This window comes from Onychostoma macrolepis, chromosome 02, assembly GCF_012432095.1.
Source record: "Onychostoma macrolepis isolate SWU-2019 chromosome 02, ASM1243209v1, whole genome shotgun sequence".
Lineage (NCBI taxonomy): Eukaryota > Metazoa > Chordata > Actinopteri > Cypriniformes > Cyprinidae > Onychostoma > Onychostoma macrolepis.
In genome coordinates, this window is record NC_081156.1 from 28008898 (window position 1) to 28031776 (window position 22879).

Here is a 22879-nt window from a genome sequence, read left to right on the forward strand (position 1 = left end):
GCTCTCTCTCTCTCTCTCTCTCGCTCTCTCTCTCTCATTGCGTTTGTCGTCCTTACACGCTGTTCAATGTCATAGCTCGTGAGATCACATCCACACATGCGGATATAAAATTTCATATCTTCACCTTTTAAAATCTGACGGCTGTTCGATCAGACGACCATGATTATTCAAATAAGGAGCAGTTGACAATTGACATCCCTGTGTTATCATACATAGCCTATATAGGGAGACCGGGGCTAGTTGTCTCAGGGGCAGGTTGTCACAAGGGCTACTGTCGTCTGTCGTCTCAAACTGCAAGTGTTTGATTTCTCTAGCATGTTGATTTTAAACACCTGGTTCACATCTGTTGTAAACTCGGATTTAATTTTTTTGTTACCACTCTTTTCTAATTTAAAATGACAAATACCATAATATTTTTGAAAAGCAATGGGGTAAACACTGGAATATAATAAAACCATCATATTATGGACGTAGATTTTACTAAAAGGCTGTGAAGGCTAAAACTGTGCTCTCACAACAAACATAGTTTTTCCAGGATGGCAGGTTGGGGCAAGTTGTCACATGTGTTTTAACCTATGTGTTATGGCCACACCTAACCTGTTTTTTCTAATGCATTGTCTAGTTTTTTTGTTTCGTGAATTGTTTTTCATAACTCTTGTACTGTTCCTTTTTTATTTTAAATACAGGTGTATAAGCTCTAGATTTATTTAGGATACTTTTAATATCTTCAGTATTCTCAAATTATTGTCAGTAAACAGCAGGTGGCCAATGTGACAACATGCCCCATATTCCTATAGTGACAGTGAAAATATGCAACAGTTTTTTTAAGTCAAGAGTTTTAAATGTATGCCAATAAAAAGATATATGACATATATATTCCACATGTGTATATTATACATTTTAAAAAGAGTAATATATCGATTGCATGTTTTTTTATGTTTGTAAATTTAGGATTTGTTTTTAATAAATATATGGTCAGATCAGGTAGAAACCATAACAACTGCACATTTTCACTTTCCATGTAAATGTTACTTTTAAATAACAATATTCTGAGGATTCTTTAGGATTAAAATACATTTCAATAATTATAACAACAATAATAACCACTGAAATTAGGTTACCCCAAATGTATATTTATTTTGAAGTTAACAAGGGATCTGTTTTTGTAACAAAAAGCAAATACTGTCTAAACAGACCATCAAACAAACAGAACCCACAATGATGATGATCTCAGAGTTCAGTCCCGTTCAGATGACATCATCGGCCATAATACAAATCAACATACATGACAGAATAGCTCCACATGATATGAATATTTATTCAAAAGGAAGACTTATCATTCAAAAAAAAAAAAAATCTAACATAACTCCATTAACAGAATGTAATAATACTTTTAGTGTTTCCTGCATCTGTTTGGTGGGCCAGTGTGAAAATCTTCCACGCACGTAAACACAGACACGCGCAATAAATGTCTGTGTTCACTTGAGTGTGTAGACTGTTCAAGGCAACACTAATCACATCAAATCATAAAAAATGGCAGATTATCAAACAAAACAAAAGTCATGGAAACTATAATCTACACCTTTCAATCTAAGACATTTAGTCGTCATAAAAATGATAAAAAAGGAACATAAAATTACAAACAACAGTATGCACATCTACAGCAAAATAAAAGTAAACAACATCATTTAAAATGAAGCACTGAATTGATTGATAGCTAACTGGAAGTTCTACTGCTTGTACAGGAGAGAGAAAGAGAGAGAGAGAGAGACATGGGTGGGAAGTGAAATGCATTATCGCCATCTTGTGGCAGTCGATTGTAACTGCTTATCTCACAAACTCATTGTCTGCTGGCATTAATGAGGTATGTGGAGGGAGTCTGAAGGTAGAGGACGGCTTTTGGTTGTAATCGGTCAGTTGCCACTTAGTTGTGACCTACATACGCATTAAACGAATGACCCTGTCATCCCACGTGAACAAAAACACGCCTAAACTTCCATATACGTGGCAGATGTGATTTAAGAGTCCCTTTTATTGGGGCCAAATGACATTGTATCATTGAAACGTGCATTTCTTGCAAAGCTGCTTTGAAATGACTTCCACTGTGAAAAGCGGTAGACAAATAAAGGTCAACTGAATTCAACTGAAAATTTAAAACGCATGTTTTATTCAGAATTATGATGTTTATTTTTCGGTTTAACGCTTCATCTTAGTTTTCCAATAAATAACAACACTTGCCTCTTTTTCCCAGTTTTGCAAGTTCAGAGAACTTAATCTTCAAATGTTCGATTTTCGCCCATTTAAAGACAATATCTGTTTGGATGGGTCTGGGGTAATACAATTGAAAAATGGCCAGATTCATACATGCGTTGCTTGCATTAGCACTATAACTCAACACCTAAGTCACAGTTCCAACCTTCTCCTCTAGGTAAATAGCTACTGAAAAGGAATACGTGAAATAGAAATGACAACTGGCCACTTTCTGTAATTATATGGGTTACCAGATGTGCATGGATTAGGGAAAAAATCAGCTGGATACATAGCGAAGCAGTATTCCTCAATAACAAATTTAAGCACAACATATTAAAAGTAAAGTGTGTAATTTCTGAGCCACCAAACTGAATCAGACTGCATACCATTGGTTGAGCCAAAGATATATGTTAGGAGGTTGGGATGCTCAAAAAACAGAGCAGTGTTTTGATCGTGCCACAGGGAATCAACCTACAAATGGCTTATTTACAGTCTATTCACATTAAGATTAGATAGAAGTAAGGATTTTAGCATGCTAAAATTTACACACATCACTTTTAATAAACCAGATTTAATCAATTGTTTTTTCTTATTAAATAGAATCGCCTCAGTTTATTGCATGACGCAACCGACTAAACCCCCAAACTCCCTTAAATGTCACCATGGTCTGTGGTTACAATGATGGTGTCTAGAAATAATCTAGCTTTATGACTGTTGGGGAAGGGGAAGAACAGACTAGAAAGAGGTTTGGAAGAAAGTGAGAATATGATCAGTAAGAGAAAGAGAGCAGTAGTTTGTGTTACCCTGCTTTTTCTGAGAGTCCCGCCACTGAAGAACAGAGAAGATTCATTCCTGAAGGTGGCGTGAGTGAGCGAATCACTGGGCCTGACACAATGACACATCAGTGCACAATGTAATGCATTTAGATTAAGGACCTCATAATAATAATAATAGTAATAATAATAATAATAATCTTCCCAGGTTGATGAAATGACACTAGACTGTTGCACCAACAGTAAACACCAGAAATCAAACTCAAAGAGAACGGAATTCATACAAATATTACTGAAGTTTTCATAACACCATGTTTTTTTTTTTCCATAGTCCAGATATTTTTTTTTTGTTTTTATCAACTCGGCATTTCCACGCATGTAAGAAAACCAGGCAGGCTCAGAGAGTATATACTGCAATATCAGACAGTGAGGTTAGAGAGAGAGATAGAGAGATGGAGGATATATTTACAGCACACTGAGTAAAAATGATGCTATATAATCATATATATATATATATATATGCATTTATAAATTTATATCGGGGGTCCCACATAATGGTTGCAGGGGCTGCTGTTTTTGCCTGGTTATTCTCTGTGTGTGTGTGTGTGTGTGTGTGTGTGTGTGTGTGTGTATGATAGTGTAACACTGAGGTGATGTATATGAGTGTGTGTGTGTGTGTGTATCTGTCAGTGATATTGCAGGGTTGCATGGTTTAAATTCAATTTTAAGAATTTAAGACACTTTATGTTCGGTGTGTGTTTGCATGCGTGCCTGTTATGAGTCTGTGTCTTTCGATGATTTTGGGAGCAGACCGTGTGTCCTGAAAGTTCATGCATGCACATGTCACTGTGCAACATGTGCCAGAGTACATCTGGACCGTTTGAAAGGAATCATGGGAGACGAGGAAAGTGTGGTCACTGTCATATTGCCTCTTTTTATTGTTTATGTCTCATCGTGTGTCATTATGATAATGGAGAAATAGTATGTGTGTGTGTGTGTGTGTGTGTGTGTGAAAATGAGCCCACGCGCCAGTGCGTAACTCTCACTTCCCTGTCCTGTGTGTCGAAGCTTATTTGAGGTCCTTCAGTTCGAACAGGTCAACACTTGGTTTTTTTTCTTCACGTATTTCCTCTCTCTCTGCCATCCCCGTTTTTCCCCGTCAGGCTGAGTGAACTGAAGCGTGTGAAGGAAGAGGGAGCGGAGGGATGGATCTCTAGATGAAGTACTCTTTCTTGTCATCCACCCCAGAGTGGCCACCCTCAGCGTTAATGATGGCCGTGTCTGCATCAGGAGCATCGTCGGAACCTTTCGCTTCATGAGTCAGGTACGTACCTGCGAGAGAGAGAGAGAGAGAGAGAGAGTGAAACCACAACTGTAACCGTATTCTTTGTTACTGTTATTTGTATATTATCGTTATTAATTGTATATCTTCAGTAATTTGTTGAAAGCTTATTTTATATTAATGCACATTATTTTTATTTTTATTATTACATCATTTTTATATTTCATGATGAAGACTGGGAGTAATGGCAGCTGAAAATTCAGCTTTGCCATCAAAGGAATAAATTACATTTGAAAAGATATTAAAATAGAAAACAGTTTGTTTAAATGAATAATATTATTACTATACAATAATAGTTCACAATATTACTGTTTTACAGTATTTTTGATCAAATATATGCAGCCTTAGTGGGCATAAGAGATTTTTTCAAAAACAAAAACATCAATTATATAAATATAACTTCTAACTAAAAGTTTTATTTGATTTGATTTATTATTAAAATAAAATCATATTATTAATGTTAGAAAACAGCAAGTAAGAAAGAAATTCTTAAGGAATTGGACTTTCTCTCTTTTCCTTCAATATAGCTTTGAAGGTATCGTTCACCCAAAAATGAAAAAAAAAAATGTTGTCATCATTTTCTCACCCTCAAGTTGTTCCAAACTGTATGAGTTTCTTTCTTCTGTTGAAGACAAAGAAAGATACTCTGAAGAATGTTTGAAGTATAAAGTTGCTGGTAGCCACTGACATCCATAGTACTGAAAACAAATACTATGGAAGTCAATGGCTACCAGCAACTGTTACCAACACTCTTCAAAATATCTTCTTTTGTGTTCAGGAGAAGAAAGGAATTCAACATGAGGGTGAGTAAATTATGGCAAAATGTTCATTTTTGGGTGAACTCGCTTTAACAAAGTAATATATGTTAGGCTGCATCTACACATCAAGATCTAATATTTTCAAATACCTGAATTTTTCTCAGACATAACCGACTGTGTTTACATTAATACCTCACCAAAGAGTACATACAGTATGATCTTTCAGTGCGCAGCTGCATTAAATTATTGTTCAGCATTTTTCCCTGGCTCTGAAACCAGGCTGTTTTCCCCAGATGTATAGTTTCTGACAGCTTTTCTTGAGCTGTATGCTATAAGTCACAGCAGAGGGATAGATACAGAGGGAAAGCTGCAGCACAACTGTGATGATCTGTTTACAGTGTCCCTCTGCAGTGACATAGTCTGTCAGTCTTTGTCAATTGCTGCTTGCACTCTGCAAAATAGCTGTTTTTAAGGGGACATAAGATGGGTCCGAACTGCTCTTGCACTTCTGAAATAAAAGAAACTGATGTACTATGCAGACATCAAAATTTAAGAACTTCCCCAGTCCACCTAGTCCACTAAACTATAAAAACAGCTTATTCAGTGTGTCTCACAGTTATAACAGGATTACCGGTACTTGAGTTAAGGTGTAACATACAAGTAATGTATACAGTATTTTTATTTATTTATGTATTTATGTTTTTTTTTTTTTTGGCAGGGTAAAAGAATAAACAGAAAATGCAACATTTTGTCAACACTGTTACATTTGAGCATGCAATACTTTTTTCCCCGTGTTTTTACATTTATTCTGCACTGAAAAGTAAGAGATGGGTAAAAGACTTACACACTTTTAAATGCACAAGTACCTACAGTTGTCACATGTTGACCTAGTTTCTTCTGGTCCCCTATTGGTTAATTAGATCCTCACCTGTTTCTGTTTCCCCTAGATTATGTTTATTACTTAAAGCCTGTGTTCTCCCATCATTCTTTGTCTGCTATTGAGTTTGCGTTATGTGTTTTGCTACTCCTTGCTCCTAGAATTCTACTGTGGATTATTAATAAAAGACTTTAATTTGTTATATTCATCGTTGTGCACCTCGTTAGCATACACAAACGTTACAGAATAGCAGACCGAAACAGTTAATTAAGCGGCGTTTTTCTTTGTTTATTTTTAATTTTTTTTGTTGGTTTTGTTCTGTCCTCTCCCGGAATGGACCTGCCCGGCGTCCAACTCCTATGCCTGAAGCAGTTGGACCGTTCGCTGGAGGACCATACAAGGGACTTTCTAGATTTGGCGTGCCTTACCGACTTCCCGGACCGCTCGCTCTGTGTCTTTTACATCATCAGCCTGAGCGAGCAGTGTAAGGCACGCCTACCAGCGAACGGTCCCAAAGAGGATTTCGCCGCTTTTGTGGAGTGGGTGCTGATACACGAGTCAGCTTTCACCATCGGCCCTGTGGAGGATGATATCGCCACCGGCCCCACTCCACCACTGCCAGAGACCAGCCAGCCATCACCCCGATCTACGGAGATACTGCCTGAGCCCACTGCAAACGGAGAGTGTCAGAAAGACCCCCGGAACGGAAAATAAGCAAGGTATCCGACGGACCAATATAGTAGTTGCTACTTCCAGCAGACTGATGCAAGAGCCAGCTCTAGACGTGCGCTCCCCGTTATTGTTCAGTGTTGTGCGTTCATGCGAATAAATGTGAGTAATTATGTAAATATTATTTAGTTAGCACTTTATAGTTATTATTCTAAATGTCTGACGTTTTGCGGGATGTTTGAGATGAATAATGACGATCGCGCTGAGATCGCGCTGAGATCGCGGATAGCCGCGTTAGTCTGGTCACGTTACTCTAACATGTGCTGTTAGTATTACATGCTGCGTCATTCCGTGTATTGGAGTTTACCACTTTATATAATTTGCATATATTATGTAACCGTTGAGTATTTGTTTGTGATGGCTAATTTAATCAGTTATTGATACATTCAGTGGTAATTTGTAGTAATATGTACAGCTATATTGTATTCATATTGTATTCCTTTATTTATCCTACAGACCACAACATAATTAATAACTTGTCAAATACTGCCACCTGATCTGTCATGACTCTAAATGATGTTATTATGGATATCACTGCCTGATAAGCACTATTAAAGAGAAGTTTGAAGAGGATTTACTTCTCCCTTGCCTGATTCTCTAACCGGAATCAATGCCCATATTTGTCCGCCAGTAGAACTGAAATTTTAACAAGGTTGACAGAGGTGCTACCCCGCAACAAGTTGGTCCTTCGAGCCGGATCTGGCAACAGCAAACAATATGGACACTGCAGCTAGTGATGCAACAGAGACTGTGGTTAGACCCAAAAGACAGAGTAAACCGCCTTCCCATCTGAGTGACTATGAGGTTGGCTACATGCCTCCTGTGGACCCTCCTCCAATCGCTTCTTCTCGCTGTCACAGCCAACATAAGAGCCAATCGAGGAAAACGTCCCACAGTAAATCCAGCTCTCGTTCCAGATCCAGTGGTCATTCCATTATCTCTGGTGTGCAAGCTACTTCTGCACTCACAAGCAGTCAGGCAGCCATAGTGGAGGAGAGAATCAAGCAGAGGCAGTATGACAACCTACTTCAGCAAATAGAGGAGGACACGCTGGTAGAAATAGAGTTTCAGAGATTGCAAACCCAAGCTAAGGAAGCTCAACATGTACAGGAAGAGGCTCTCCTAGCAAAAGAAGCACTAACTAACCAGTTAGAAAGACGACGCAAGCTGAAAAAAGCAGAAACTGAACTAGAAGTAGCTAAACTGGTGAATTCTCTGCTCAGCCAAAATTTAAGTGTGGACGATGCAGGTCCTGACGGATCCCCAGATACAACTGTGCCACCACCACAGTTACTTCACGCCAGCCCAGCTCAGTCCCCCGCACCTCAGCAGTCGCCCTGCCCCTCATCTTCCATGATGCAAGCCACGCAGACTGTTACAGAGGCACAGAGCACATTAAGGGACCCACGCATAGTTCAGTCAACACCTAAGACTCCTCCACTGACATTACAAGCGACTATGTCAGCACAAGTTCCAGCTCACACCCCACAATTGTCCACATGTGCAGTCACTCAAGTACTAGGGAGACCACAAGCCGCACATTCTGGGGAGAATATTTCACCTGTCTCGCAGCAACCCAGCCCAGTCTCAATGCCACTACTCCCATTCAACCCTGTGCAATCAGCAGCAGCTAAGCTTGCGACACCACCCCCAGACAGTGTTCGGATCTCGCAGACTTTACCTCCCTTCGCACCTATTGCATCAACTTCACATGTGAATACTTTGTTTCCAGGTCAAGTAGCCCCCCTGATGAGTCAGACTCAGTTTATTCCAACCACTCATCAGAGAGTGACACTCTCAACTAAAACACCCATCTGCCCTCAACCTTATCCACCTCTACCTGTTCCTCAAACTGGTTACTTACCTCAACCCGGGACAGAGCTACTGATGGCAGCAGCTTACGGTATCCCTCGCCCCACACTACCAGTGTTTGAGAGTGGCACTGAAAGTGACTTTGCCTTGTTGAAGTTGGCCTTGGACAATCTTTTAAGTCACCATACTCACATCAGCGAGCAGTACAAATATCAAGTGTTGCTGAGTCACCTGAAGTTTGCTAGTGCCCAACAGCTGGCTAAAGCATATATGCATCATCCACAACCATACACCGCAGCCTTGCAAGCTTTGCAGGAGAAGTATGGACAGCCCAGGCAGCTTGTGCAGTCGGAGTTAGGTGCTATCATGAGTACACCACCGCTCAGAATAGGTGATTCCAATGCCTTTGACTCGTTCGCCTTGTCTATCCAATCCCTGGTAGGCATGCTGAGAACACTGGAAGGTCAGAACGGGTATGAACTCATGTGTGGTTCTCACGTAGACCGCCTTCTGGGTAAACTGCCACCTGCTTACCGAGACAGTTTTGTAGAGTACTGCCTGAGCCATGGAATTCTACAAACTGGTACAGATAGAACCTATACTCTCCCCGACTTAGCAGTGTGGTTACAAACGAAGTCACAGGCTAAGCGTATCTCTAGCCAAGCAGCAGCTATGTTTCAGTCTGACGCTACAAAGTCATTTGGGAAGAGTAAAGGCACTCCATATCATCGAGAGCGTTCAACACCTATACTTCTGACATCAGAGAAATCTGTCAAGCCTTCTGCACCGGTACAGGTGAAAGTCATCTCCAAGCCAAAGCCCTATTGTCCTCATTGCGACAACCGAGATCACTATCTCAACTCCTGTGATGATTTCAAGAGGCTGACCACCGCTCAGATCATCACCTGGATTGCAGAGGGCAAACGTTGTTGGAAGTGTGGTAGGAATCATTCAGCTGACTCCTGTAACCTCAAGCGACCGTGTAAAATCTGCAAAGAGCTTCACCTTACCGTGCTGCACGACTCGATTAACAAAACCTCTAGAGCAGTGCTTATGGTGAGCTTGCCATCGACACAGATCTATCTTGATAGACCCAACCGCTCACAGAAAGTCATGCTTAAAGTTGTCAGAGTTCTTTTGCACAATGGTGAACAAACAATGGAAGCTCACGCTGTCCTAGATGACGGCTCTGAAAGAACTATCGTCCTTCCTCAAGTGGTTCGACAGCTCGGACTAAATGGAGCTCCCGAAGTTCTTCCTCTGCAGACGATCCACCAGAGCCATACCAAACTAGATGGGTCCACAGTAACCTTGGAGGTGTCTCCCCTCACCAAACCCAAAGAGAGGTATGTCATTCAAAACGCCTTTACTGCCTCTGGATTAAGCCTTGCTGAACATAATTATCCTGTGTCAGCACTCCAGAAAGCATATCGCCACTTGAAAGGTCTACCCTTACAGCCTGTAGACAACGTCAAACCCTTACTTCTCATAGGGTCTGATATGCCACACCTCCTGACGCCAGTTAAGCCAGTGCACAGAGGAGCCGAGGGCAGCCCTGTTGCCATATGTACCAAGCTTGGTTGGGTACTGCAAGGCCCAATGTGGCCGATTCAGCCCCCTAAAGGCTTGCAACAATGTCTGCATATTATGACAGCCCCAACACATGATGAGCTGTATCAACATGTAGAGCGCTTGTGGCAACTTGACACCATTCCATACAACGAGAAGGTGATCACAAGATCAAAACAAGACCAACAATGTTGTAACATTTTGCAGGCTGCCACTGTCAGAGTGAACGTGGATGGTGTCCAGCGGTATGCTACCCCACTGCTGAGACGCACCCCTATCACTGAGCTCCACGCAGGCATGGAGGCCGTGCTCCCCAGTCTCAGAAACATCGAGAGAAAGCTGGCCAAGAATCCTGAGCAAGCGCAAGTTTACTGCTCTGAGATTAAAAAGCTTGAATCAGCGGGCTACATTGCTAAGATAGCACCAGAGGAGGCAGACAAGTCTACAGAGTCGTGGTTCATTCCACACCACATGGTGCACCACAATGGAAAGGATCGAATAGTCTTCAACTGTTCCTTCCAGTACCATTGTCAGAGCTTGAATGAACAACTCCTTCCTGGGCCAACACTTGGGCCATCTCTGTTGGGCGTGATATTGAGATTCCGGCAACATGCAGTTGCAGTGAGTGGGGACATAAAAGGCATGTTCCACCAAGTTCGTCTGTTACCTGGTGACAAGTCAGTGCTGCGATTCATCTGGAGGGCCATGAACCGAGAAGCTAACCCAGACATCTACGAGTGGCAGGTACTTCCCTTTGGTACGACCTGCAGCCCGTGCTGCGCCACTTATGCCCTTCAGCATCATGCCCAAGAAAACAGAGAAACCATGGCTGGCTTAGTTGACATTGTGGAGACCTCGTTCTACGTTGACAACTGCCTTCACAGTACCCCCGAGCAAGGTGAGGCCAAGGCCATAATAGATGGATTGCGTCAATCCTTGCTACAGGGAGGCTTCGAAATCCGACAGTGGGCGTCCAATGTGCCATCCATTCTCAGGCACCTCCCATCGGAAGCTAGATCAGCTAGTAGCGAGTGCTGGTTGTCTCAGAGTAGTACAGACCTGCAAGAACTTACTCTCGGCCTACAATGGAATTGCCTCGACGACACCCTCGGGTACAGAAACCGCGTAGCAGAGCCTGTTCAGCCCACAATGAGGAACCTGTATAAGACTTTGGCAAGCCAATATGACCCCTTGGGTTTCATCATACCCTTCACCACGAGGGCGAAGACTCTTATTCAGGATCTCTGGAAACACAACCTCAGCTGGGATGACCCTATTGAACCCCTACATCTGCGTGAGAAATGGTCCACATGGGTTGCAGAGCTTTCCAGTATCACCAAACTACAATTCCCTCGACCTTATGCTCCTGGCATATCTGACACTCCTACCACCGTCAGGGAGTTACATGTCTTTTGTGACGCCTCAGAGAGGGTATATGGTTCTGTGGCCTACCTTCATGTTACCGATAAGAGTGATGAAGTCCATGTCACCTTTGTCCTAGCTCGATCCAGAGTGGCCCCTCGGAAATGTCTATCTATGCCCCGCCTAGAGTTGTGCGCTGCTCTCTCTGGAGCTCAGATGGCCAAAGTCATACAGCTTGAACTTACCATACCCATACACCAAGTCACATACTGGACAGATTCAACTACAGTGCTGCATTGGTTAAAATCAGAATCTTGCCGATACAAAGTCTTTGTGGGGTCCAGAGTAGCCGAGATTCAGACTTTGACAGACGTTTCCAGATGGAGGTATGTTGATTCTGGTAGAAACCCAGCTGACCACATCACCAGGGGTCTTACCTTAGCTGAACTAGCAGGTCCTCACCAATGGAAATCTGGACCCTCCTTCCTGACTCAACCACAAGACATGTGGCCGGCGATACCCAGTGCAGAACCTGAACCGAACCTGAACGAGATGAAAAGAGCATCCTTTGTTGGAGCAACCACAGTTGTTCCCCAGTCCAGTCCAGTGCCTTCAGACCTCAGTCAATTCAGAACCTGGAAGGAGCTACTTCAAGCGACTGCGGAGTCCTGTGATGGGGCGGCCAACACTGAAAACTCTTCTGAAGCCTCAAGGTATATACAGGCAGAGAAGCTCCTCTTAGCACAGGCACAGATTGATTCATTCCCAGAGGAATTCCGAGCTTTGAAAGCTGGACAGCCCACCCAGACAGACAGCCGTTTGAGTTCTCTCGCCCCTGAATACGACAAAGATACTGGTCTTATCAGGGTGGGAGGACGACTGCCGTGTTGAAACCCTGCCTTCTGATGTGATTCACCCTATCGTCCTAGACCCTCAACATCAGGTCACAAAGTTACTCATCCAAGACATGGATCAACAACTCAATCATCCAGGTGCAGAGCGAGTGCTAGCAGAGCTACGGCGTAGATACTGGGTGCTTAGAGGCCGTGAAGCTGTGCGCAAACACCAACATTTCTGTCAGGATTGTCAATTCTGGCGTGCCAAGCCACAGAGCCCACAGATGGCTGACCTTCCACCCTGTAGGCTACGTCTGTTCAAGCCACCATTCTTCTCCACCGGAGTAGACTGCTTCGGGCCCTTTCATGTGAAGATAGGCCGGCGCCAAGAAAAGAGATGGGGGATCTTATACAAGTGCTTGACGACCAGATGTTTACATCTTGATCTCCTTGAGCACCTGGACACAGATGCCTTCCTCCTGTCTTTACGACGCTTTATAGCCCGTAGAGGGAAGCCTTTTGAGATACTATGTGACAATGGCACCAACTTTAAAGGAGGTGATCATGAGTTAAGAGACTCCTTTAGGCAGATGGCTCCTGAACTTCAGGCACAACTGGCTAAACAGCAGATCCAGTTTCGCTATATCCCACCGAGCCCCTCACTTCGGGCGGTACATGGGAGCGAGAGGTGAAGTCAGTTAAGACTGCGTTGCGAGTCATTCTCACGGGAACAATCTGTGCCTGAATCTGTCCTGCAAACATTACTAGTGGAAGTTGAGGGCATACTCAATTCCAAGCCGCTTGGCTATGTCTCATCGGACATTGCAGACCTGGACCCCGTGACCCCGAACATGTTACTCATGGGACGCCATGATGCTTCCTTACCACAAGTCCTTTACGACTCCAATGAGCTCTTGGGGAAACGTGGGTGGCGACATAGCCAGGTATTAGCTGATCAGTTCTGGACCGCTTTCATCCGCAGCTACTTACCAGAAATACAGGGCAGACAAAAATGGAGATCGGATGGCAAAAGGTTGGCAGTAGGACAAGTGGTACTCTAATTGACCATCAACTCCCACGAGCACTGTGGCCTGTGGGTACCGTGAACGGAGACCTATGCAGGGGCCGACGGGAGGATTCGGACAGCTAAAGTCAAAGTCAAAGACAAGATGTACCTGCGCCCTGTTGTAAAACTGATTCCACTTCCTCAAATGAGGGATGAGGATAAAGACTCTTCAGATGGCCTTTCTTAAGGTCTACAATTATCCTGCTGGTAATTGGGGCGGCGATGTCAGAAAGACCCCGGAACGGAAAATAAGCAAGGTATCCGACGGACCAATATAGTAGTTGCTACTTCCAGCAGACTGATGCAAGAGCCAGCTCTAGACGTGCGCTCCCCGTTATTGTTCAGTGTTGTGCGTTCATGCGAATAAATGTGAGTAATTATGTAAATATTATTTAGTTAGCACTTTATAGTTATTATTCTAAATGTCTGACGTTTTGCGGGATGTTTGAGATGAATAATGACGATCGCGCTGAGATCGCGCTGAGATCGCGGATAGCGCGTTAGTCTGGTCACGTTACTCTAACATGTGCTGTTAGTATTACATGCTGCGTCATTCCGTGTATTGGAGTTTACCACTTTATATAATTTGCATATATTATGTAACCGTTGAGTATTTGTTTGTGATGGCTAATTTAATCAGTTATTGATACATTCAGTGGTAATTTGTAGTAATATGTACAGCTATATTGTATTCATATTGTATTCCTTTATTTATCCTACAGACCACAACATAATTAATAACTTGTCAAATACTGCCACCTGATCTGTCATGACTCTAAATGATGTTATTATGGATATCACTGCCTGATAAGCACTATTAAAGAGAAGTTTGAAGAGGATTTACTTCTCCCTTGCCTGATTCTCTAACCGGAATCAATGCCCATATTTGTCCGCCAGTAGAACTGAAATTTTAACAAGGTTGACAGAGGTGCTACCCCGCAACAGAGAGCCTGAGCCCGCTGCGACTGAGCCACTACCATCCACTGACCAAGTGCGTGAGCAGGCCACAGCGTCCGTCGTCGAGGAAGTATTGGTGGTGCTCAAGGATTTGGAGGGAAGCCCCGCCCACACTCCTATGACTGGGGGTGAGCTGCAACTGATCTCTGGGAGATATGAAGAGGAACTGAAGGACATTTTTCAGACAGACCTTATTGACTGGTGGGGAGAAGTACAAGCCTGTGTCCCTGGTTCCGTCCAGCCCTGCATCTCCTGTCTCCACTGGTCCCGTCCAGCCCTGAACCTCCTGTGTTCCCTCCCAGCCTCCCTCTCCCGCCTCCTCCCAAACCAGCCAGTGCCTCGCCTCCAACACCGCTGATGACTGTCAGTCCCTCAGCTCCCCCTCAGTCAGCGCCTGCCATGCGCTCTACTCTGCCGCCTCAGGACACCCAGTCTCCAGCTCCGCTCAGATGTGCGGATCCCCTATCTCCACTCCCAGTCGCCGAGCCCTCGACTACACCTCGGCTCCTAGCTCCCTCGTCTCCACCGTTGCCTGTCGCTCCACTGGGCTCCCTCATCTCTCCGGCTCCGCCTTGGTCAGTCGTCGACCATCCGCCGCCTCGGGACTCCACTCCTCTGGCTTTGCCTCGTCACTCAATCCCTCTGGCTCTGTCAGGCTCCTCCTTCCCTCCGGCTCCACCTACATCCTCAGTCGCACCGGCTCCACCGCGGTCTTCCGGATCCCCGCCTCCGCCTCAGTCACCTGAGCCTTCAGCTCCGCCTTGGCCCTCCGGATCCTCAGTTCCACCCCGGCTCTCCGTCTGCCCCGTTCCACCTGGGTCTCCTTCTCCAGCAGCGCAGTCTCCATCAGTCGGCCTCCTGGTGTCGTTGGCCCAATCTACACCAAGGCTCCTCCCACCGTCGACTCCGCCGTGGGCCGCCATCCTGGCTGGCCTCTGGATAACCACCTGGCTACTCCTGCTTCAGGCTCCTCCCACCCTCCACTCCCCCTTGGACTGACTTTTGGTTTTGCCCCTTTCCCATTGCCTGCCCTCCTCTTGCTCCACGCCCACCTCCAGAACCCCCACCCTCCCACCTCTGTTGGACTGTTTTTGACGGTGCGGGGACGTGCCGTTCCGGGAGGGGGCGTTATGTCACATGTTGACCTAGTTTCTTCTGTTCCCCTATTGTTTAATTAGATCCTCACCTGTTTCTGTTTCCCCTAGATTACGTTTAGTACTTAAAGCCTGTGTTCTCCCATCATTCTTTGTCTGCTATTGAGTTTGCTTTGTGTTTTGCTCCTTGCTCCTGGAATTCTACTGTGGATTATTAATAAAAGACTTTCATTTGTTATATTCATCGTTGTGCGCCTCTTTAGCATACACAAACGTTACAACAGTAATGTGGTACTTTACATAAAACATTATGTAACTTAAGTTTTACTAGTGGTAACACAATGTGACGTTAATTTTAAAATGACCTTTTATCAGCACATTAACAAACTTCCACCCACACAGCCAGACATAAGTTCATTAGCTTATAGCAAATACAATTCCAAAGGCAAGAAAATTAAAGTGTATGAATGATAATAAAAAAAAAAGAATTACTATTAGATACTGATCTTATGTTTATACTGAGCACTTGATATGCATTTATAAAATATCAAGGAAATGCAACATAGTATGTGCCCGTACTTTGTTCTCTCACCCTATGTTCATAAACTCAGCATTTTCCATTTCATTTTCCCCAGCCCATTTTTCTTGTTTTTTTCTAGGTGCACCGTTGCAGTGAGACACATGGTTCATTTACAAGTATAATGTCCCAGTCAACAATGAGATTTTGAGTCAAGCGTCTAGAATGTTTGTGGATGCTTAAATTCAAGACAAAATCCATAAAAAATCATTTAAAAAAAAAAGCTGCTGATGGGGCAGGATGCTACCAGACCCTCTGTCAGGAATTTGAACACAGTCCCGGAAGGGTATAAGCCCTCCAGACGCCCCAGGTGTGTGTGTGTGAGATCTCTTTGTGTCTGATTAGGTCTGTACGTGTGTGTGAAAGAGAGCGAGGGATTTCTTTGTGTCTGATTAGGGTCGTGTGTGAGTGTGTGGTACCTTTGTGTCTGATGAGGTATCTGCCGAGGACGATGAGGAGACAAAGCATGATGAAGACAATGACAGCAACCACTCCACCAATCACAGCATGGTCTACTCCTGAAGAGGTGGACATCGCTGTAGGGTCTGAGAAACGGACAGACAGACAGGTAGATAGTCAAAGCTGTGCAGAGAGGACAATCAGAATGACAGCAGATGTCTTAACAATACTGACCAGGCAAAATCAGAGAAAATTTTGAGAGAGACTTCAGCTGAAACTCAAAAGACTGAAAAACATACGATACTTATTCGTCCCCACCTCATCTCTACAAACACAGCAGAGGTCATTCATGTATAGTAATGCTGGAAATCCCCCACAATCTGATTTTGATTCAGAGAGTCACAATGCGATTACAAACAATACGTCATCTCCATAATTTAGTTCCCATAATTGATTCTGCTATTTTCCTGTTTATCTCTGAGAAGCTGCTTTGACACGATCTGTATTGTATAAAGCGCAGTAGAAATAACGGTGACTTGACAAAACAGAAGTACATGTCATGGACTGCACAATAGATGGAAATGTGCAATATGAATTCGAAAAGTTATGTTCTCAGAATACTTCAATTTAAATGCGACATGAATCACTGATGAAAATTCGTGCTAAAACTATTCAGGTTGATGCAAATTTTCATCTGGTTTTGTGAAAAGTTTGCATACCTGAATAAGAGTGAATCACGATTATTCAGAACCACCTGCTCAGACAAAAATACAACGCCTCTGATAATACCGCACATGCTTTTTACATAAACAGCATTATTATTTCAAATTATATTACTATAAATTTAAAATCTTTTTTTTTCCCGATTGCAGATTCCCTTGAGAAAGCATTACAATGCGTGAATCTTTTTTTCCAGCCCTAATGCACAATAATGCTTATCTTAGGAAACAATTTGAAGCGACTTCTCTTTTATAGGGCCCTTGACATTTTCAAGCAAACCAAACTAAAATATCTCACACAAGATAATAATCACAGATAGCTTTTCCCCTATTTAAATATAGAGAAAAGAAGCACAGGTTTTGTTTCCACATTATGCATTCTACTGTTCAAACGTCTGACGTCAAGTAAGATTTTTTAAAAAATGTTTTTGAAAGAAGTCTCTTATGCTCATCAAGGATAATCAAAAATACAATAAATCAATAATATTGTTTTTATTTTAATATATTTTAAAATTTAATTTGTTCCTGTGATGCAAAGCTGAATTTTCAGCATCATTACTCCAGTCTTCAGTGTCACATGATCCTTCAGAAATCATTCAAATATGATGATTTCATGCTCAAGAAACAATATTAACAGTTGTACTGCTTAATATTTTTGTGGAAACTGTGACGCATTGTTTTTTTATTCTTTGTTGAATATAAATAAACAGCATTTATTTGAAACAGAAATATTTAGTAACATTATAAATGTCTTTATTGTCACTTGTTATGCATCCCTACTGAATAGTAATCATTTCTTTAAAATAAAATCTTACTGACCTCAAACTTTTGAATGGTAGTAGTTCATATAATGTGTGAAGTGTATTTGTAATGGGCTGGCAAGTTACTACAATGTCATTTTCCATCTACCGTGAAGTCCCACGAGCCGCTGACCTCTCTGTTTGAAAGGAAACACATGAATAATCAAAAGCAAGATTTCAGTGAAGAGTCTATCATAAGCTTCAGTGACTTTGCCTGGACTCAGAGAGCGTGAACGACATCCATCACTCCCACCCACAGCACGATCTCTGTCTCCTTCTCAAACAATACTCCATCAAAACAAGACAAGTTAACAGTCACCCTGACGCTCACACGCTTCAGGAGAAGAAAAAAACGGGGAGCGATAGATGAGAGCAGAGAGGATGAAGGAGGACGAACAGAGTGAGTGCTGAGTGACACGACAAGAAGCCCCGAGAGTGACAGAGAGAAAAGAGAAACAGATAGATACAAAGAGAAGGAAAGTAAAAGAGAAAAAAGGAAAAAAACACAGAAAGAGTACAGGAAAAAGTAGAAAGCAGAGATAATGTCTCTTTTACAGGAGTAATTTCAGTTAAACATGACTGCTTATGATTGCTAATTATGGATGCACTGATATTAAAATAATCATTGGCTGATATTATAATACATCTATCGTTTACAATGCTATGAGCTAATGTTAATTTAGGCATCACAACGTTATAATGTATGGAATGAAAATATTATTTATAAATGAACTTTACTTATTTATTTTGGGATTTGGTAAAGAGTGCATTTAACAGTATTATTAAATTATCATCATTTTAACAGAATAATTTTAAGTGAGTGATAGATGATGGCAAAGGGAACCTAAATGTAAAATTAGAGTAAACTGTGTTGCACTGTGATAAAATCACTACCAGGCGGACTGTATATGCCTGAATAAACACACTGGCAATCATCACATGAAATTAAGCCTTTTTTCAAGGCTTTATATCTGTTGAGGACCCAAGGTCTTTGACGTCAAAGTTCAGTGAATTTTGTTGATGTTATTTGAACTCAAGAATACACCAAGAAATCATACTCTAGTCCCTTTTTGAAAATGGCTGTCCAGATATGGTTCATGTAGACTCACTGATGTGCTATTGATGATAATTTGTTTCCGATTCATTTCTCATTGTTGTTTTTCTCTGCAGAAATTGACTTTGGTGTGCTTTTTTTTTTTTCAATGTAAAAAATTTCAAGCGGATTCAACTAATTATTATTTAGTAACTAGTTCCACAGAAATTTTACGTTCAGTCAATTTCTGACTTCAAAGTGTTGCCTGAATTGTTATTTTTTAGTTGGCTCAACCTTTACTGAAATTTTATAGTGCAGATGCACATGTTTTTATTAGTTGAGTCAACATTAGCATTGCTAATTGTTGACTGGATTTGAAAATAACCATTCATTCAATGTTTTTCAAATATATTTGTGTAGACTCAATATAATATGTCCTCTCAACTAAGGCCAAGCAATAAAATTAGCTCAACTTAAATATTTTTGCCCTTCCAACATTTTGTTAATTTGATTTTTTACAGTGTAGTGAATTAGTTTAGATAAGAAAATATTAATAAAAAACAATGAACAATTTTTTCACTATGTGGCGCCTTCTCGTTCCAAGTCATTAGTTAGCTATAATGGTAAAGAGCTGCTGTTAGTACTCATGGCAGAGAGAAGAGGGTGTTTACAACCTTGTAGCCTGGAAAAAAAAATCATGGTCAACTTGAGTCATATTTGGCTGGTGAGTTAATCATATAACAACCCTGATGTGGGGTCTACAGTAATTTTATGATGGCGAAATAAATATATAATGCTGAAAATAAAAACCTTCATTTATAAATTGCCCATTTTCTTGGCAGTCTCCAAATATAACTTTTACAGCATAATGCTGAAGATTAGCACCGAGGCAATCGATTTATTATGTGATAAACAGTTTGATTCGATACAAAAATAGTTTATTCAGGCAATTAAGGCATGTCCTCCTTTGACGTCCATACAAATAGAACAGCCTCTGGCCTCCCGTTGGGATCCCACAGTGTTGCGCATTTTGAACAGAGATTGTAGTCCCCCCTGGGGGAGGATCTCTGTGTGATGCGCTCGTGTTGATGCTGCAAATGTACTACGGTTTAAATTAGCACAATGTGGAAAAAGACCCGCGAGGAGGGGACAGAATCGAACTTGCAGCGTGTAAAGTGACAGAAATCGGCACCCCTTATCAGTCAGGCTCTGCAAATGATCAGATTGATAAAGGGGGAAGATGCATTTCCAGGTTCAAACGATTCACTGCTGATGACTTAGTTTTGCTTGTTCCACCAGGCTACAGATGGCTGGACCTCCCTGTAGCAAAAACTGAGTTGCATCAATAATATCTCATTCATTCTTCTAAGTGAGATTGTTTTCAAATTGGCTGAAAATGCAGTTTTTGGCGTCAACCTAATTCAGTTCTAAGCTTTCAATGAACCAACAAATTTGCATTGATATTAATAGTTTTCCATGTAATATCAAATATTTTGCCTTCATTAACAGCGTTCCTGCACCATTAACTATGTTCATAATGACAGTGTAATTCAACAAGAGTTGTAGCTAAAAAAAAACACCCAGATCCATCATAAATTGAGACTAACAGAAGAGAGATAGAAGAGAAAGAGAGGGACAGAGATTCATTCAAAGATCCAAAAAGAAAGACAGGACAATATTAAAATAAAAAAAATGAGGAAAAGAAAGAAAAAGAGAGAAAGTTAGAGAGAGATGACAATACCTGCAGCGTTTACTCCGGCTTCTTCTCAAGAGGATGAAGGGATGAATGGATGGGTGGATGGATGAGTGGATGGATGAGGACCACATGAGTGGAAGCACGAGAAAAGGAACAAAGAGAAACGATGAAAAAATGTTTGCGCGAGCGTGTGTGTGCGTGCATCTGAGTGTGCTCACTGAATACTACCAAAAAGTAAGTATCGCGGAAGAGTATTAAAGAGGATTTCACGCAGCGAAATAATGAAATAATTGAAGCAAATGTTTTCTGGAGGGAAGGTGTGGTGTCAGATTGTGTTTCTGGATAATCAGAGGCTTTGCCGTGAGATGTGCCTGGTTAAATCCTGCATTACAGTCAAAGCCGACAGCAGATGCTGCTCAACATGCTTCTGTGATACTGCACTGGAGATCTCAATATACATCTCTATCTTTCTCACACGCACAAACACAACCTGCTCGATTATGAAGTGACACATTCAAGCTGTTCCACCCACACACCAGGGATGGGCATTTCAGTCGTTTTGTCTGTACAGGTACGCAAAAGATGAATCAAGCAAGTTCTCAAGTGCTTTGGAGGAGGGGGGAGGGGTTTACACATCTGTGTGGGGGTTTGTTTTGTACACTTTTAGACAAATAAGGCACATTAGAAGAAACCGTTCTAATAATGGAAATTCTGTCATCATTTACTTACCCCCACGTCGTTCCAAACCTGTATGACTTTCTTCTGTGGAATAATAAAGGGTACATTTTTGAAGAATATTCTCTATGTGAATTAGGACTGTGAGGAGTTAAAGAACGGAGCTTGAGAATCAAATCAGTCCACTTCATGAACCAATCATTTGGAACAGTTTTCAAACAAAAATTTCCAACTCAAAAGAAGAATGATTGATTCATACTGTAAATCGAACAGTGTTATCTCATGAAGAAAAGCTACATTGTATTCTCAATAAATTGATTAAAAAATGATTGTACGGCTTCAGAAGATAGATATAGTCAGTTTTTGTCATTAATGGAGCTTAAAAGCCACAGTTCTCATTTACATTTATTATATTGACCTAAACATTCACTGTTTCTGTTCCATGAAAGAAGTACATCATACAAGTTTGGATCAACATGAGTAAATAATTACATTTTCATTTTCTGTGAACCATCCCTTTAACTGGACACACTCAAAAATGCATGTCCTAAAGTCAAGACCATACAGTGTTAGTAAAAAAAAAAAAGAAAGAAAGTATTGCCAAAACAATTTACACTTCCATTTAAAAGTTTGGGGTCAGTATATTTTTTTTTTAGGTTTTTGACAGAAGACTCTTCTGCTCACCAAGGCTGTATTTATTTGATCAAAAATAGAGTAAAAATAGTAATATTCTGAAATAGTATTAAAATTGAAAGTAACAGTTTTCTATTTTAATATATCTTAAAATATAATACATTCCTGTGATGGCAAAGCTGAATTTTCAGCATCCATTACTCCAGTTCTGATCATTCAGAAATCAATTTGCTGATTTGGTGCTTAAGAAACATTTATTATTAAAACAGTATTGAAAACAGCTGCTTGATATTTTTGTGGAAACTGTGATACATTTTTTAGGATTGTTTTGATGAGTAGACAAAGTCTTTACTGTCACTGTCAAATTAACGCATACTTACTGAATAAAAGTATTAGTTTCTTTAAAAAAATTTTAAAATTAAAAAAAACTGACCCCAAACTTTGCGTGGTAGTTTTATTATATTAACAGCATTTTTTATTATATTAAATATATAATGCCAAAATAAATAAATAACTAAATTTCAAAATAACCCCCTTTTATCTGATCTGTGCATGGTTGTTACTGGATTTTGTTCAGTGTGAAATGTTTTGAAGTTTAAAAGTCAAGGCAATTATTGTGTTGTCATGGTTGATCATTGCGGCCTCTTCTCCGAGCACTCGGGTAATCATGCCCATCCCTATCCCACACACACACACACACAGATCAGTAGCACAGCAGTGGCATGTTAAATCACGGTTAGGTTTGTGTATATGCACGATGGATTACCTGTAAAGGAGTGCACTCCATTCAGCCGAGGAACAGATGATGGAGTGGCAGGGGAGGAGGAGGAGGAGGAGGAGGAGGAGGAGGAGGGGGTGAGGGAGGGGTGCGAGCAGGAACGGAGGAGGGCAGAAGAGTGAGATCAGGGAAGAGAGCGTTGGA

At 41.6% G+C, this 22879-nt stretch overlaps 2 protein-coding genes across 2 annotated transcripts in view; one reads left to right on the top strand and one right to left on the bottom strand.

The window, feature by feature from the left end:
* Positions 1 to 1126: 1126 nt before the first annotated feature.
* The window catches only part of cadm3 (cell adhesion molecule 3), a 70456-nt gene continuing 48703 nt past the window's right edge, over positions 1127 to 22879 (bottom strand). The window contains 5 exon segments of the mRNA XM_058761960.1: positions 1127 to 4355; positions 16422 to 16547; positions 20695 to 20715; positions 22724 to 22775; positions 22778 to 22879. The exon segment at positions 22778 to 22879 is cut by the window's right edge and continues 245 nt beyond it. Coding sequence (XP_058617943.1) covers positions 4237 to 4355; positions 16422 to 16547; positions 20695 to 20715; positions 22724 to 22775; positions 22778 to 22879 — 420 coding nt within the window. The 3' untranslated portion in view covers positions 1127 to 4236.
* LOC131531291 (uncharacterized) lies at positions 13623 to 16396 on the top strand. The gene is made up of 2 exons (XM_058761982.1): positions 13623 to 13743; positions 14097 to 16396. Exon 2 carries the CDS (start codon positions 14689 to 14691, stop codon positions 15328 to 15330), a length of 642 nt encoding a protein of 213 aa, XP_058617965.1. The 5' UTR covers positions 13623 to 13743; positions 14097 to 14688; the 3' UTR covers positions 15331 to 16396.

Bases quoted from the DNA above. Each gene is read 5' to 3' on its own strand.
- LOC131531291 (XM_058761982.1), top strand. From the start codon at position 14,689: ATGACTGTCAGTCCCTCAGCTCCCCCTCAGTCAGCGCCTGCCATGCGC.